Genomic DNA, 15,602 nt, shown 5'->3' with positions numbered 1-15,602 from the left:
TGTCAGTTAGTTTTAGTCAAGTGTCATTTGGAATAAGGGCGCACCGTGTGGGTCACCTTTATTTTCAATGATGTTCAGGTCAATCTCCATATTATGAACTGCATCCATGACAGTAGTTAGTCACTTGCAAGGGTCACATCACTGCAAATGACTTTTGTGTTAGTCACAATTAGGGCCGGTATGAGGACTCACTTGAGGGTCAGCCTGGTCTAAACTCAAACTGGGCGCAGCAACAACCAGGCGCTGCGCCACAACTAGATCCGGGCACCAATGAGGCGAGTACCATAGGTAGATTGAAGATGCTTACATGTATGCCAGTCGAATGGCGGTAGGTCATGGAACTTCGAATATAGTCCGAGTCCGATTTTGGTCTCCGCAAGTCCAAGAAGAAGGACCTTCTGGAATGCGGTTTGTGTATGCCAGTCGAATGGCGGTAGGTCATGGAACTTCAAATATAGTCCGAGTCCAATTTTGGTCGCAGTTTGTGTCGAATGGCGGGAGGTCATGGAACTTTGAATATAATCTGATTGAAGGAGTCGACCTTCTGGAACACGGTTTGAGCCTGGACAAGATAGCATTAGCGTGAAGGAGTCGACCTTCTGGAATGTGGTTTGAGCCTGGACAGGATAGTGTTAGCGTGTTTTTTCCATTTTTGTGGCGTCAAGATACTTAGGGCCGGTACAACATGACTTGACACGAGTTTCGTGTCAATCGCACTGTCAATCGCACCAGACAAGCCAGCATGCCCCACTGTGTATTCTGTGGGAAGGTAACAACTACACACGAGGGTCTCAAGAGACACATTGTAGGGCGTCTTGAATGTCGAACGCAGTATGAATCAATGATCGAAGAAGTAGAGGCAGAGAACTTAGACAACGCACCAGATGTTGACTTCCCCCATCAAGATGCAGCTCCAGGCCATGTTCACCCGCGCCCGTCTCCAGATATGGACGATAACCCAGCGCTCAGCAAGACTCGTCGTGTTACAGTTGAGGAAGTCGAAGATGAAGATGGGATGTCGTTCACCAATAACGGCCGATATTTTGAACCTCGGACGGATGCTGGCTGGGCACTGCATGAGGGGGAGATGAGTTTTGAAAAATATAGAACATACCAAGAGGAAGAGGGTGAGGATCCATGGTCGCCTTTTGAGGACAAGTAAGTGCTCGAATGCGCTGGCAAAGCATCTACTAAATAGATATCACTCACCAGGGAAGAGTGGGATCTGGCCCACTGGCTCGTCAAGAACCTTGGTCAGACGCGGACCGAAGAATTCCTGAAACTGCCCATAGTAAGTTTGACAGCGTTGATCAAAATTTGAACCTACAATATTGATACCCTAGTAACCAGACACAAAACCACAGCAAACTTTCATTTCATAACAACCGCTCATTCTTGCAGCGTGTGGATAAACTTCCACGCGGGCCAGGATGGACTTGTAAAAAGGTGACTGTGCGTGGAAACTGCAAGGATGATAAAGGCGAAATGTTGCAAGAAGACGTTGAATTGTGGAGCCGGGACCCTGTAGAATGCGTGAAAGAGCTCATTGGCAATCTGGCCTTCAAAGAACATATGGCGTACTCACCTGCCAAAGCATATGCAGACTGTGCGGGGCAACATAGAGTCATCGACGAGATGTGGACAGCAGACTGGTGGGGCGAGAAACAGGTAAGACTATTTGAGAGGGAGTGACAAAGCAACAGACTGACCTCGCACACAGAATGCCTTGCCAGAGGGTGCAACGATAGCACCAATCATTCTATCTTCAGACAAAATGTCATTGTCGCAGTTCCGAGGGGATAAGTCGGCATGGCCAGTGTACATGTCCATTGGAAACATCGCTAAAGCAAAAAGGCGCCAAGCATCAGCACGAGCAACCGTTCTCATTGGTTACTTACCAGCTAGCAAACTTGACTGTTTCACCCCCGATGCACGCTCCTTGGCTGGATACCGCCTCTTCCACCATTGCATGGCTCTACTGCTCCAACCTCTCATCGGTGCTGGAAACGACGGTGTCGAAATGGTGTGTGCGGACTTGTGGGTTCGTCATATCTACCCAATTCTTGCAGCGTATGTCGCCGATTTCCCGGAACAGTGTTTGGTCAGTTGTTGCAAAGAGAACCGATGTCCGAAGTGCCTTGTAGCCGCAAATGACCGAGGGGATGCACTTAACTCGGCAATGCATGATCCAGAGTCAACAAAAGAAATCTTGCACAAGCGCAAGATTGGTCAGCATCCTCTGGAATTTGAGGCCAATGGTCTACGCGCCGTTTACAAGCCTTTCTGGGCTGATCTGCCTCATGCAGACATTTTTCTAGCTTTCACACCTGACCTTCTGCATCAACTTCACAAAGGTGTCTTCAAAGACCACCTTGTGAAGTGGTGCATCGATATTATCGGAGAGGATGAGATCGACGCACATTTCAAGGCGATCCCGAATTATCCCGGCCTTCGACACTTCAAGAAAGGGATATCGAGTGTGAAGCAGTGGACAGGGTGCGAACATAAAGAGATGCAGAGAGTATTTGTTGGCTTATTGAGCGGGGCAGTACCTAGGTGAGTGTTTATTGAGTCATTAAGATGATGTTTTGATGTCATGCCTGGCAGTCGTGTTTTGGTGGTTGCACGATCTATTCTCAACTTCTCGTATCATGCCCAGCTGCACATTCAGACGACTGAGTCCCTCGAAGCCCTACAAACCACCCTGACTGTATTTCACGCAAATAAAGACATCCTCAAGGAGCTCGCTGTTCGAGAGCATTTCAACATACCAAAATTACACCAGCTCTCTCATTATGTGCAGTCCATCACATTGTTAGGCGCAGCTGACGGCTTTAACACCGAACTTCCCGAGCGCTTGCACATTGATTTCGCAAAGGATTCATACCGTGCTAGCAATAAACGGGACTACGAGGAACAAATGGCTTTGTGGCTCCAATGCCAGGAAGCCGTGTTTATACGTAGCACATACCTGGATTGGTTGTCACAACAGCCTCACTCAAACCCACATGACTTCGATGCAGATTCAGACATGGACTCGGAATCGGAAACACCAAATCTTCCCGCTGCTGAACCACTTCAAGCAAGCCATGTCCTTGCAAAAGTCCCCGCGCATCCTCACCAATCCGTTCAAACCATCATAACAGCACACGGTGCTACCGAGTTCCTCCCTGCTCTCCAATCATTCTTACTCAAGAATCTCCCGCACAACACCATAGTCCCTGGTCTTCAAGACTGATTCGATCTTTATCGTCAAGTGGTGATTGTAATGCCGCCAGATTTACGAGTTAGCGATGTGCCAAAGCGAAGGCGCATCAGAGCAACTCCAGAAAAGTTGCCATCAGGCCGGAAGCCTGGTACTCCAGCCCAGTTTGACATGGCGTTGATAGCAGACAGGCCTCGCTCTTCGCATTTGCATACTCTTGAGGGTATTTTTTTGCTGAGTTTCTCAGCGGTCAATTTTGTTAACAGTCTGGCTGCAGGTGTACGAGTAGCACAAGTTCGCGCTATTTTCACTCTACCTCACCAGTTCGGCGCATATTCCAGAGCCCTCGCTTATGTTGAGTGGTTCACACCTTTCAAACCACCCGACCCTTCCTCTCGAATGCAACAGGTCTCGCGCTCAACCCGCCAACTTCGCCGCAACGCTGCTGTAATCCATGTTGACAAAATTGTGCGGCCGTGCCATTTAATACCGAGGATGGGACAATCAGTAGATCTGAGGTTGAGAAGCAGAAATGCATACATCAGGCATTTGACTGCCCAATGGCAAAGCTATAGATAGATTTATCTAATACATAATATAACAAATATATATCACAATTGCAGATGTCAAGATAAAGGAATAGATAGGCAGACTACCATGGTGGAATCTACCAAAGCTACAATATTGGTGGAACTATGTAGCAAGTTGTGATCTAGTGGCACACTGTTATTTTCTATTAGATGTATCTATGCCTACACTAATTGCTAGTAATGGCAGCATCCACCATCACTAACAGTGTGGCAATATGTGACACTGAGCTATCAAGTCATAGCATACTGTTGGGTTTCCACCATATGTATCTAGCTTTAGATAGGCAGACTCCAGTGGCAGCATTTATCATCACGAACAGTGTGCCATCATGTGATACTGAGCTATAAAGCCATAGCACACTGTCGGATTTCCACCATACGTATCTAGCTTTAGATAGGTAGACTCTAGTGGCAGCATCTATCATCACCAACAGTGTGATAACATGGGACACTAAGCTATCAAGCCATAGCACACTGTTGGGTTTCCACCATATGTATCTAGCTTTAGATAGGCAGACTCCAGTGGCAGCATCCACCATCACGAACAGTGTGCCATCATGTGATACTGAGCTATCAAGCCATAGCACACTGTCGGATTTCCACCATACGTATCTAGCTTTAGATAGGTAGACTCTAGTGGCAGCATCTATCATCACCAACAGTGTGATAACATGGGACACTAAGCTATCAAGCCATAGCACACTGTCGGATTTCCACCATATGTATCTAGCTTTAGATAGGTAGACTCTAGTGGCAGCATCTATCATCACCAACAGTGTGACAACATGGGACAATAAGCTATCAAGCCATAGCACATTGTTGGGTTTCCACATATGTATCTAGCTTTAGATAGGCAGACTCCAGTGGCAGCATTTATCATCACGAACAGTGTGCCATCATGTGATACTGAGCTATCAAGCCATAGCACACTGTTGGATTTCCACCATATGTATCTAGCTTTAGATAGGTAGACTCTAGTGGCAGCATTTATCATCACGAACAGTGTGCCATCATGTGATACTGAGCTATCAAGCCATAGCACACTGTCGGATTTCCACCATATGTATCTAGCTTTAGATAGGTAGACTCTAGTGGCAGCATCCATGATCACCAACAGTGTGACAACATGGGACAATGAGCTATCAAGCCATAGCACACTGTTGGGTTTCTACCATATGTATCTAGCTTTAGATAGGTATCTTATAGTGGCAGTATCCACCATCACCAACAGTGTGACAACATGGGACAATGAGCTATCAAGACGTAGCACACTGTTGGGTTTCTACCATATGTATCTAGCTTTAGATAGGTATCTTTTAGTGGCAGCATCCACCATCACCAACAGTGTGACAATATGGGACAATGAGCTATCAAGCTGTAGCACACTGTTGGGTTTCTACCATATGTATCTAGCTTTAGATAGGTATCTTTTAGTGGCAGCATCCACCATCACCAACAGTGTGACAATATGGGACAATGAGCTATCAAGCTGTAGCACACTGTTGGGTTTCTACCATATGTATCTAGCTTTAGATAGGTATCTTTTAGTGGCAGCATCCACCATCACCAACAGTGTGACAACATGGGACAATGAGCTATCAAGCCATAGCACACTGTTGGGTTTCTACCACATATATCTAGCTTGAGATAGGTATCTTTCAGTGGCTGCATCTACCATCACCAACAGTGTGGCAATATGTGACACTGAGTTTTCATGTCATAGCACACTGTGGGTTTTCACCACATATGTCTAGCTTAAGATAGGTAGGCTCTGATGGCAGTATCTACCAGCATTGACTGTGTGGCAATATACGACAATGAGCTATTATGTCACAGCTAGCTGCCAATATCTTGTCAAATATACAAACCCTTACAGGTATGGCTTCTGATGGTAGAATTCACCATTAATAACTATGTGCCTAGGATATAATGACAAGTTATCTTATCGTACCCAGTTGCCAATATTTTGGCAAACATACACATTCTGGCGGAGTGATCCATTGTATTGCATGGGCCGAAGAATCATCAATTGCATTTGAAATCTATTTACTACAGAGCACACATATAACAGCATCAAACATTGTGAACAACTAATTAGTATTGCCCCGTGCTCGAAGAGCAGTGCGTTTTTCGCGAATTTTTGATAGCACGCTGTTCTTGCTGGTGCTTCGCTGTGAAGAGGAGGAATTAGGAAAAATGCGACTGTAAGGTGTTAATGTAGAGTTCGAAGATTAAAGATGCATCACAAACCGTGTCCACCAAGTCATCAGGTCGGCTACTTCTTCACATTCGTCAGGATCCTCCAAAAGATCAAGAATACTGTGGTAGAAGGTTTCCGAGTCCGTGACCGTGTCCGTGCGTGAAAATACTGATGAAGAGCTTAATGAAAACCGAACCTAGGGTAACAGTGAGTGGGGGATCATTATAAAACTTCCAATGCACCTGTGTGGCAATGTAAGCTAGGGATCCTTTCATTACAGATTTCATCCCGTGGAGGTATGCGTTACCGGAGCGCATGGCTTTTGGCTCCTTTTCCACGGAACTTGGAGAGGTAAATACGTGTTTGAAACCCTATTAATAGAAATGGCATTTAGTAAGAACTTAACCGCTAATAATGACCTTACGAAGACAAGTATGTCGCTCCTCAATAGACCCTGCCATGGAGCTTCAGGATCGTAGACATACCCAGCATACAAAAACATAGGCCATTGGTCACCACGGACCGCCGTTTCGCCGCTTTTGAGGCTCTGCTTGGTTCTGTGTAATATTATGACAGTAAACTTATTGAATGATGGAAAGACTTACTCTGCATTCGACCAGTCAAGGTCTGCAGGGCAGAGCAATGCATCGGTCACTTCGTGATTGAATCCACGGTCGGATTTAATATTTTGGGAGAGGGGCGGTATGAGTGGCTGTCCTCGGGGCATAAGCCATTCGATGACGGCAGATTTAAGCGTCTTGGTGTCGTCACCTCGCGCACCAGACACTCCTTTGCCCATCTACAGGGAGGTGACTACGAATACACCTTTAAGCATGCAAGACTTACCAATTCTCCGACATGAATGATGTCCTCCTCCTCGCCAGCTGTCAGACGCTCTAAGAGACCAGGATAGGAATCTACAAGCTCCATAAACACCCTATGTTCACGTCGAATGCTAAAGTTAACATTAATGTAAGACACTACTAATATTCAATCGGCACCATTCCACATACTCAGCTGGATAATCTTCTATCGAAGAGTCTTGTAACTCTTCGAGCCGAAGAATGCCTCCAGTTAGGAGAGAGGGATAATTGCATAGTGCAAATACTGTTCAACCGAAGTGTCGACCATGGAGAACGAGGGGATTTGATGAGGTACTGATTAGGACACGTCAATAGTGGTGCATTTCACGACGTGAAACATGGCTTACACTTTTTTACGTGGGCCCATATAAAGTGCAGAACCACTACGTTTGCGTGAAGAGCTGCAAATGTGGGGATTATTCTCATCGCCGCTCATACTAAGTTGAAGGAACAGATGGCTCTCACAACACCAGAAAACGAGACTTTATATGTTCGAGTATGCCATCAGGATTGAAACGGGAGTGAACCAGCACCCTATGCCATAAATATCATAGATGGCGCAATATGCGAGCGTCATCCAAGCGTGCCATCCGAATCGGGATGGAAGTGAACACTATCACCTACCAAAATGGCATAGATGGCGCAATATGCGAGCGCCATCCGAGCGTGCCATCCAAATCGGAACGGAAGCGAACACTAGCGTCTTAGAGCCATAAGTATCTTGGATGGCGCATTATATCATCTAGCAGTGAAACTGGCACGCACGTATATATATATGTAGATAAATCACTGGCGCTATTACAGCAGCAATCAATATCATTATCGGTGGGACTTGGTATGCTCGACTTCACGTCGCAGAAGCGTTTGAAACAGTGTATTCTCGTCGCAACTAATATCACGCTAAGGTAAGTTCTTCAATGTGGTATACAGTACGAAACTTACAAGGTTCACCTGAAGTTTCCAACTCCCCCCAGTACAGATACCAATCGGCACTGAGAGCAAGTGAGTGATACTATTACAAAAAAACTCAGAACAAGACCCACCATGCAGGCAATAGAGCAACGCAAACTACAAGTAAAAGTGAGATTTTAAATTTAGACCTGTCCGTTGTCTAACAAAAGACCCACCTAGGCGTCGGCGAACAATTTAAACACGAAACAGAATTTGAGCTGCATCAAGTCAAAGAACAGCTCAGAAACGCGGAAGAGAATATCGCATACCTCTCAGATAGGGTTATGACGTACAGGTATAGGTGGCTGGAAGAGTATTACCGTGCCGACAACCTGGAGCGTCATATGCCTAATGGCATCCATGTACCCGACCTTGGTCAGATTCCCCTAGGTGCCCCCTCTCCCGGCTTCTCTACAGAGTTCTTGGCCTGGGATGACATGTGAAGGTTGAAAGAAGAGCGAGATAAGATGTCTAACAAAATCCATGGGGGCCCGTGCGACGTATCATGTGGCGAAAAACTAAATTCATGACTACTGAAGTATAGTATGGTCATAGTCTATCACATCATGTTTTGTGCCTGTTCTACAAGACATATCTGCTCGAAACACAGAATAACACAAGTCATAGGTGAAAGTGCAACTTCAACAGTATTTTTTTTGACATTACACTTTGTGACAGTAAAGATCTGACCACAAGAATCCCCGTCTAGAACGAGAACCCGTTGATTTTTTTTGCGTGGATAAGCTGGGCTCAAATCTTTGGAGGGGATATGGTAATGTTGAATCGCGGCGCCTGCATTGTTAGATGTGCAGAATACAGCAACACAATTTTCAGGTGCGGGTCCGTTAGCACCGCAAAAAGGGTCAGGGCAAGCCGTCGACACAAATCGTTTATGTAACCTGCCTCCCATGAAGCCCACTCCGACTTTCAATACCGCGTGATGAAAAAGGAACGTTGAGGAAAACTCCTTGCTCATTAACCAAGGCAACGGGCCTGCAATAAAATAACATGAGTAAACATTTGATTCCTCCACCGAGGTACTCACCACTGTCTTGGAGAGACACCGCTCTGGTGTCAATATTATCTTGAGTGTCCTCGGGATTGACAATCCAGGGATCAAATGTCGACGAGCTGGGAGTGACACTCGATAAAGGATGGTCTACAATACCCTCTGGGTCGGCGGCCCAGGAGGTCCATGATGACAGGCTTCTGCCTGATGAGCTAGATGGAAGTCGGACGGGCGGGGGGGTAATGCTTCGATGTTGCAGCGTCGTCGTGTACGATCTTCTCCGGATGTCGCAGAAGGAAATCAAATCTGGACCTTCCAATATAGCACCATTTAATCTCATTCCATAACTAACAATCATTAGCAATTTAGTCATCGCGAATATTGGTGCGGCGTTCACCTGGTGACAACGTCCTGGCGTCTAAGAGTAGTGCGCGCCTGCCCGTGCACAGCGACAGTGCAAGTGTCGGAAGCGACGTCGTGTAGTGTAGCTCGGTAACCTTTTCGGTCGCCCCCAACAATGAAAACTTCATGGCCAATAATCTTGTTGAATGAATCCAAGCTCACGTTGGATTTCTTGATTACGAAGGTGATAGGGACATCAATCTGCGGCAGGTCAGACATGCTCAAGTCGATGTGTTTGATACTTACGAGGGAGTGATCACTATCAGATAGAAGGGTCAAACGAGCGTTTGGAAAGTCGACGCTCTGTACGACCCCTTTGCTTTGATAGTCTGGCCCATGGGCGATACACACAACGTCTCCAGGCCTCACGTCATAGCCCTTGTCTTTTGTATATCTTAGCGTATTGGGGAGCTTGGTCCGCTGAACAATGGTTACAGGAACTTGGATTCTGAATGGTCCGACACCAGACTCCACATCATCCCCAGCCAAGACAGGGCTCGCATCACGAAACCACAACATGGTTCCCCCCGTTGGAATCCACTCCACGATGCCGCATTTCTTCCAGTGCTCGCCTGCAAGCACTTCAATATGATCCCCGACTTGCAGAGATTCGGACTCAGGGGGCGAGTATAGGTGTTGCTGCGTGGGCAGCGATGAATGGAGGATGTGATGCAAAGGGCAACGGTCTAAATAGTACCTCGAAACAAGTACCTATGCAACGAGTGTTAGATTGTTTTGATATTGATTGCATAAGTCTTACTTCTTCTTTAGAGACTCCTTGGCAAATGTGAAATAAATCATCGCTAATTTGAATGATTTGCCCCTCCAAACCCAGGTATGGACCTGCTACCACTCAAACGTCGTCGCCGACACAAAAAATATGTTCCACATCCTCGAGTCGAACGTCAATTGACCTTCAGTTTCCATCAAAGATCGTTTCCAAGCACGCGGAACCTAAAACATGATCTGTCGAGATGACTGTACCTACATTAGGTCGAAGTTCCCCTGCGATCACTCTGGCCAAATCGCCTATGCGCATGAACTGCAAGGAAAATGCAGCCAGTGTTTTCTTGACGAAGGGTGTGTCAAATCCGGATTCCATATGCAGTCGAATGTCATCTGCATGAGGAGAGGCGACAAGTTCTAGGTGATCACGGTGAAAGTTCTTGAGTAAAAGTCCCTTGTAATACCGTTCTCCTTTATAAGAGAATCCTATAACTTTCCCATCACAGATCACGTCGCGAACCGCCTGACCATTTGGAAGGCGAAATCGGTCGAGTAGGGCCACAGATCTACCAGGCATGGGATAGGGGAAATGCCGGGGAGGAATTAAAATAGCGATGAGATGATTCAACGGATCGGAATCCAAAACGTAGCCTATGTCGCCCTTGTAGTTGCCGTGTTTGATTCTCACCCACGCTGGGCTGGGGAGTTTGGAGCATGAACGCTCTACCGCTTCGCGTTCATCTTCTGAAATTCGAAGATACTGCTTGACAGCGAAAGTGTGTGATATTGGAAGCGATGCCGTGATGGTTCTAGGACTGTCTGCAACAACATACAATTGGCCTGCTGTCCAGATTGACACCGTAACATGAAACCCTTGACGCCGAAGTTGTTCAGCGATGTAATCTGTGCTATTTCCTGAGATGCAATGAGTGATATGTCGTGCCGTTTGTTTTTAAATCAATAGACGTACTGGTGACATGAAGGAGATACATCCTAGGTGCAATCACAGAGGAAGACAGGGCGGCATCACCATGGTGGGCCTGGCGCCCTTCTGATGAAAGGGACGGGTTCTCTGTGAACCTATCGAACAGGGCGTCGAATGTTGTAGCTAACCTATCCTTGGCTGACGGTCCGATAATGTGTACAACCTTTGGCGACTGTGCAGAAGGCCCATCTGCATTGTCGTCATCCTCCTCCCCTTCTGTTCCATCTTCTGCTTCGGTCAAGACGTACAGATTAGACTATATATGTTGTTTATTATTGTAATCAAGTCATCAGAAATGAAGACACACTTACTTTGGGACGCCTACGCGATCGTTGAACACAAATCCTTGACAATCGATCATGCGACTTCAACTACATTATTGTTTAGTATCCTAAGTCATCAGATCGGAAATGATAACACACCTTATGACTATGTGATAGTTGAGCGGAAGTAGTTGACAAACAACTGTCCGGCCTCGATGAAGACGAGAGCAAGAGAATGTGCCTTGCTCTCAGGGCGCGAAGATTTGTCAAGGCGATGCTGTCACAACCATCACCAGAGAACAGCGCATCTCTGGCATCCTTCCAGTCGCTCGCGATGTATCGATTACCAAGGTATGCAGAAAACACCTCCTCCATCTGAGGGTACATCATGTCCGTAGTGAGATACTGTTCAAGAATGTCCCATGCGCCTGAATCTGTCAATGGCGATGGCGCAGCTAGATAATTCACTGTCATGCAAACAAGCTCATCAGTGAAGATGACCACGATATCTCATCACGACTTACCGTCATCAGTTCGGACGCATTTGGGAGCATGCTCATCATCACTACATGCCGCGCGTTTAGACATTCTGTCTGGGCTGCATCAATCTCTGTAGCACGTAAATAACCCAAAGCCTCACATACTATGTGCGATAGTCTACTCAATTATCCAAGTTCTAGGTGGTGGTAGCAGAAAAGAAGCCTACGAGCGCGTAGGCTCAGTACTTGAGGTGAACGACTAATTTAGCTTAGCAAATGTGTTATTTTTATTATTACTGATGGAATATGAAGTATAGTATAGTAAAGTAAAGTACTTGCGCGGAGTTCCGCAATGCAAAAGTACATTAGTATGAACGCGGCCATCGTGGGAGATACACATTTAATTTGCAGACCGTAGTACCTGCGCTTGTCTAACGGGATAGAGTTGCCAATGGCTATACTGCGTTAGGACACAGGCTGGCAGGCGCGGTAGGAATGTCGGAAAGAAGTTTCATCTTTACAGAGCACTGGTTTATATACGGAATGACTAATCTTCATTGAAACCCAGCCGGCAATTGCCCGGATTCAGAATCACTTACGCCGTTTCTACAGACTCAGTTTTTTCCGTAGAGATGAATATGTTATCTCTAATAATCCTGATTACTACTTGTAACTACTCCTGTATACATATTTATCAAATTCTGAGATTCTGAAGTTGTGTAGACACATGGGAACCAGTTTGTTATCTACTTGATTCCAAATTTAATCTAATATGTGTGGGAACTATGACCGTATAGTACTTATGGTGCAGATGGGGTTCGGAACATCGGGTGAAGACATATGCAGTCATGAGCGCATGTACCGTCGTGCCCTCATTTTTGTGTCTAGTAAAAGGCTGGGGTAAGGCCATAGAGGGCAACAAGGACAACTATCGCAGTGATAACACCAGCCAAAGGAGTCCGCACGCCCGAACTTGACTTCAAGGCAGAGTGGGAGAACGATCCTGTAGCGGGATACACATGGAATATAGTGCCGAGCGTGTTCGTGACGCCTATGCGATGAGCTCTTGGTTGGGATTGATCTTGTATCCATTGACCCGTCCAAATGCTGCAAGTAGTGTGTCAAAAGGGCATAACGGTCAGATGATCGGTGACTTACATCTGGCAATGGCGATGTGCTCAAGGAGAATTATGGTGGCGACAGGGATCTGTGGCCCGAGGGCTTTGACGAACTCGCTATCGATGACAGGGACACCCACATTTTGAAATCCTGCGGGAACAGTTTCCAAGATGGCAATCGGATATTTACCGGAGGCGGTTTACGGTGTCGGCAGTACAGCCAAGAAGCGAAGGTCAACACTATCACCACAAAAGCATTTCTTGTAATTGAGATGAAAAAGAAAAGTCGGGCTGGACAAGATACCATAAGAGTTTCGTCATAGGAAGATTACACAGATTACAGCTTACCTCGTCTGGGGTACCGTTTGGATAATTGGTTACAATTGATGTGAATTGCGTAGAGCGAAAAAAGGCCTGTGAGACCCCAGGCAGCATCTATTGTCGTACGGGGAAGCCCCTTGAGAGTATTGATGATAACTTCGTACGTGGCAGCTCGAGTACTATGAAATATGTCACAAATTGCATTTCGTTCGAAATCAATGATGCCCTTACCTGAACCTGGTAATGCCCATGAGGGCAGGAACCTGACCTGCAACTATATTTATCGCAGATCCAGTCATATACCCGCTGACTGCTGGCACGGGTATGAACTCGACGATCTGTTACGACGTGTGTCGCGTGCGAACTGGGATAATCTAACAGCGACGATCACGACAGTGATACCTCGTGCTGAGAGTCCGAGGTCGGCTCCTACAGAAGAGCAGGAGTTGCGTACGTTCACAGAGGTGAACGATGATAGCGAGTTACAGGCAGAAGGGGTCTCAAGTCCTTCTGAAGGTACGGATCTGATGTCGAGCAGGTAGCTTTAGCAGGACAAAGGTTTCAATGGTAAACCCTTTAGGATTAAAGTAAGGAACATCTACTTTAATCCGTCGACCTTATATAAGGCTACTCTATCGTATCTAAGCTCAGCTTGAAGCTGGGTTTCTAATCTGCTTATCTATCGAGTCAGAGATACCATGCATGAGGCAGGCTTCTATCAGTACATGAGGCAACACGAGGCTTGCCTTCTATCTTGATAACATATATAGGTCTTCTAGACCTATGTCGTCATATCATGTAAGCGATCCAGATCGCTTACCTAATCCGGCATCTTCCGGACTTCTCTTCTATTTTGTCATCTGTTCGTTATCTATCATCAAGGCCCAAGGGCCCGGGTATCGTGTCGTATCGTTGCCGTGCAAGGTGGCAGAGGGCAGGTCGTGTAGCTGGGGGCTCACGTAGTCACTGTAACATTACCCCATTACTACGCACAAAGTCACCGGCTTTGTGTATCATCAAACGTCTTCTTCCATCGTAGCGGCAGGTAGTGCAGGGATTGCTATCGTGGATGTAGAAGGTGCGGAGGGAGTTTCAGGGGCAGGGGAAAGTTCGGTGGGATGCCGAAGTTCTAGATCCATGAGTGCCTTGTGGTTATGCTCCCAATCTAAGAGAGCTTCGAAAAACTTCTCTTCATCGCTAAACTCTTGGAGCACAATGCGTCCGTTGAGTCGCGGGCAGTGGACCGACAGATGGTCAGGTCCTAGTTCATCGCAGATGCAACAAACATAATCTGGACATCTTCTGAACTGATGTCCGTATCCTCCGCAGCGCTTGCAGAGCGTCCTACGGGTTCATTCTATGGTAGCCGCTTTTCTTCTCGGCGGGCGTACCGGGCGGGGTTCTTCTACGAGAGGCTTCACTTCAACTTTCTTTATCGCTAGGTCGGTGATATCGGAGAAGTCGAGGGGGAGTAAGTGAAGTGCGAAGTTTCTGATCTGCCGTTGTAGATGAAGTATAGCAAGTTTCCGAGTTGCTTCATCAAGATCAACACGATTGGCTACATCTTCCAGCAGCTTCGTGGTTCATATAATGCAGACGGTGAGGGAGGTGCACGCTGCAGTTCTGGCGTCTTGATCACCAAGGATTTCGTCGATCGCTTGGGAGTACGCGGGGGTCAGGATAACAGCTTCATTGAACGCGCTGTTTTCCGTCATTCTGAGGACTAATCCATAGTCTGAGTCCTTCAGTGCCATCTTGATAGAATCGTCGTCGATGGAGTTTGTCATGATGATGATGATGGAGGTTTGTTGGAGAGATGTTCGAGGATCGAGAGGGTTTATAACCTTCTTCCAGATCAATCCAAGCTCCGTTTCAATCTAAACTTATCTTCGTTATCGTTATCTCTTATCGTTTCATCTAGCCATGAGGCTAACTCGTGTTCGAGATTCTTCTTCGCTATCAGAGGGAAAGTGCCGTGATAGGTACTATCATCCTTTATCTTTGTTAAAAGATCAGGTCGTCATCAGAGGGTGGTCGTCATTGCCATGATGGGTTCTAGAGGGTTCCAAGGGCTTGCAGGAGTTTCCGTGGAGTTCGTCTCGTGATAGTTTAGCCTCGTTCCGGAGGTCTGGTCTTCTTATCTTCTATAGATCCATTTCTGGGTTCTTTTATCAGATGTCGAAGGTGCGGGTCCGAGCGTGGGTGCCAAGGCTTTGCAGGAGTTTCTTGGGGTCGTCCAGCGGGGAGGTCGTCTTCTATTACCCTTTGTTTACATACGTGGTCAACTCGGGTGGTCGAAGTGCAGTGATGTGAGGGGTCCCGAAGCTTGCAGGAGTTTTCCGGGGTTCGTCCTTTCATCGTCTAGTTTTATGTCATTACGGACAATCGTAGTTTAGAGTCTTTCCGGACTATATCTAGTTTAGGGTCATTACGGACCTTATCTAGTTTTAGGTCGTTCCGGACCAACGATAGAAGTTGGTCGAGTTCGGG

The 15,602-nt window shown here is 46.6% G+C and overlaps 6 protein-coding genes across 6 annotated transcripts; 2 read left to right on the top strand and 4 right to left on the bottom strand.

Moving 5' to 3' along the window:
• Positions 1–742: 742 nt before the first annotated feature.
• On the top strand, positions 743–3,784 carry F5891DRAFT_1129914 (uncharacterized protein; the record flags this gene model as incomplete). Its single annotated transcript, XM_041364458.1, has 8 exons — positions 743–1,158; positions 1,213–1,291; positions 1,351–1,668; positions 1,721–2,101; positions 2,135–2,556; positions 2,608–3,224; positions 3,258–3,428; positions 3,483–3,784. 8 exons carry the CDS (start codon positions 743–745, stop codon positions 3,782–3,784), a joined length of 2,706 nt encoding a protein of 901 aa, XP_041223025.1.
• Positions 3,785–5,885: 2,101 nt separating this feature from the next.
• Positions 5,886–7,284, bottom strand: F5891DRAFT_982631 (uncharacterized protein; the record flags this gene model as incomplete). Its single annotated transcript, XM_041377233.1, has 8 exons — positions 5,886–5,997; positions 6,046–6,191; positions 6,238–6,366; positions 6,420–6,552; positions 6,601–6,794; positions 6,842–6,950; positions 7,009–7,102; positions 7,206–7,284. 8 exons carry the CDS (start codon positions 7,282–7,284, stop codon positions 5,886–5,888), a joined length of 996 nt encoding a protein of 331 aa, XP_041223024.1.
• A 411-nt stretch (positions 7,285–7,695) lies between these two features.
• Positions 7,696–8,252, top strand: F5891DRAFT_982630 (uncharacterized protein; the record flags this gene model as incomplete). The annotated part of the gene is made up of 4 exons (XM_041377232.1): positions 7,696–7,763; positions 7,816–7,860; positions 7,890–7,938; positions 7,980–8,252. 4 exons carry the CDS (start codon positions 7,696–7,698, stop codon positions 8,250–8,252), a joined length of 435 nt encoding a protein of 144 aa, XP_041223023.1.
• A 307-nt stretch (positions 8,253–8,559) lies between these two features.
• On the bottom strand, positions 8,560–11,782 carry F5891DRAFT_982629 (uncharacterized protein; the record flags this gene model as incomplete). Its single annotated transcript, XM_041377231.1, has 14 exons — positions 8,560–8,601; positions 8,729–8,802; positions 8,855–9,165; positions 9,216–9,358; positions 9,383–9,421; positions 9,467–9,931; positions 9,981–9,997; positions 10,135–10,174; positions 10,209–10,861; positions 10,917–11,026; positions 11,060–11,187; positions 11,243–11,302; positions 11,354–11,661; positions 11,719–11,782. 14 exons carry the CDS (start codon positions 11,780–11,782, stop codon positions 8,560–8,562), a joined length of 2,454 nt encoding a protein of 817 aa, XP_041223022.1.
• A 942-nt stretch (positions 11,783–12,724) lies between these two features.
• F5891DRAFT_982628 (uncharacterized protein) lies at positions 12,725–13,363 on the bottom strand (the record flags this gene model as incomplete). Its single annotated transcript, XM_041377230.1, has 4 exons — positions 12,725–12,780; positions 12,832–12,942; positions 13,140–13,291; positions 13,344–13,363. The coding sequence occupies 4 exons, from the start codon at positions 13,361–13,363 to the stop codon at positions 12,725–12,727; spliced, it is 339 nt and encodes a 112-aa protein (XP_041223021.1).
• A 765-nt stretch (positions 13,364–14,128) lies between these two features.
• On the bottom strand, positions 14,129–14,899 carry F5891DRAFT_982627 (uncharacterized protein; the record flags this gene model as incomplete). The annotated part of the gene is made up of 3 exons (XM_041377229.1): positions 14,129–14,443; positions 14,504–14,686; positions 14,711–14,899. The coding sequence occupies 3 exons, from the start codon at positions 14,897–14,899 to the stop codon at positions 14,129–14,131; spliced, it is 687 nt and encodes a 228-aa protein (XP_041223020.1).
• Positions 14,900–15,602: the final 703 nt, after the last annotated feature.

This window comes from Suillus fuscotomentosus (assembly GCF_016647785.1).
Source record: "Suillus fuscotomentosus strain FC203 chromosome Unknown F5891scaffold_46, whole genome shotgun sequence".
Lineage (NCBI taxonomy): Eukaryota > Fungi > Basidiomycota > Agaricomycetes > Boletales > Suillaceae > Suillus > Suillus fuscotomentosus.
This window is presented reverse-complemented; position numbering and strand designations above follow the sequence as displayed.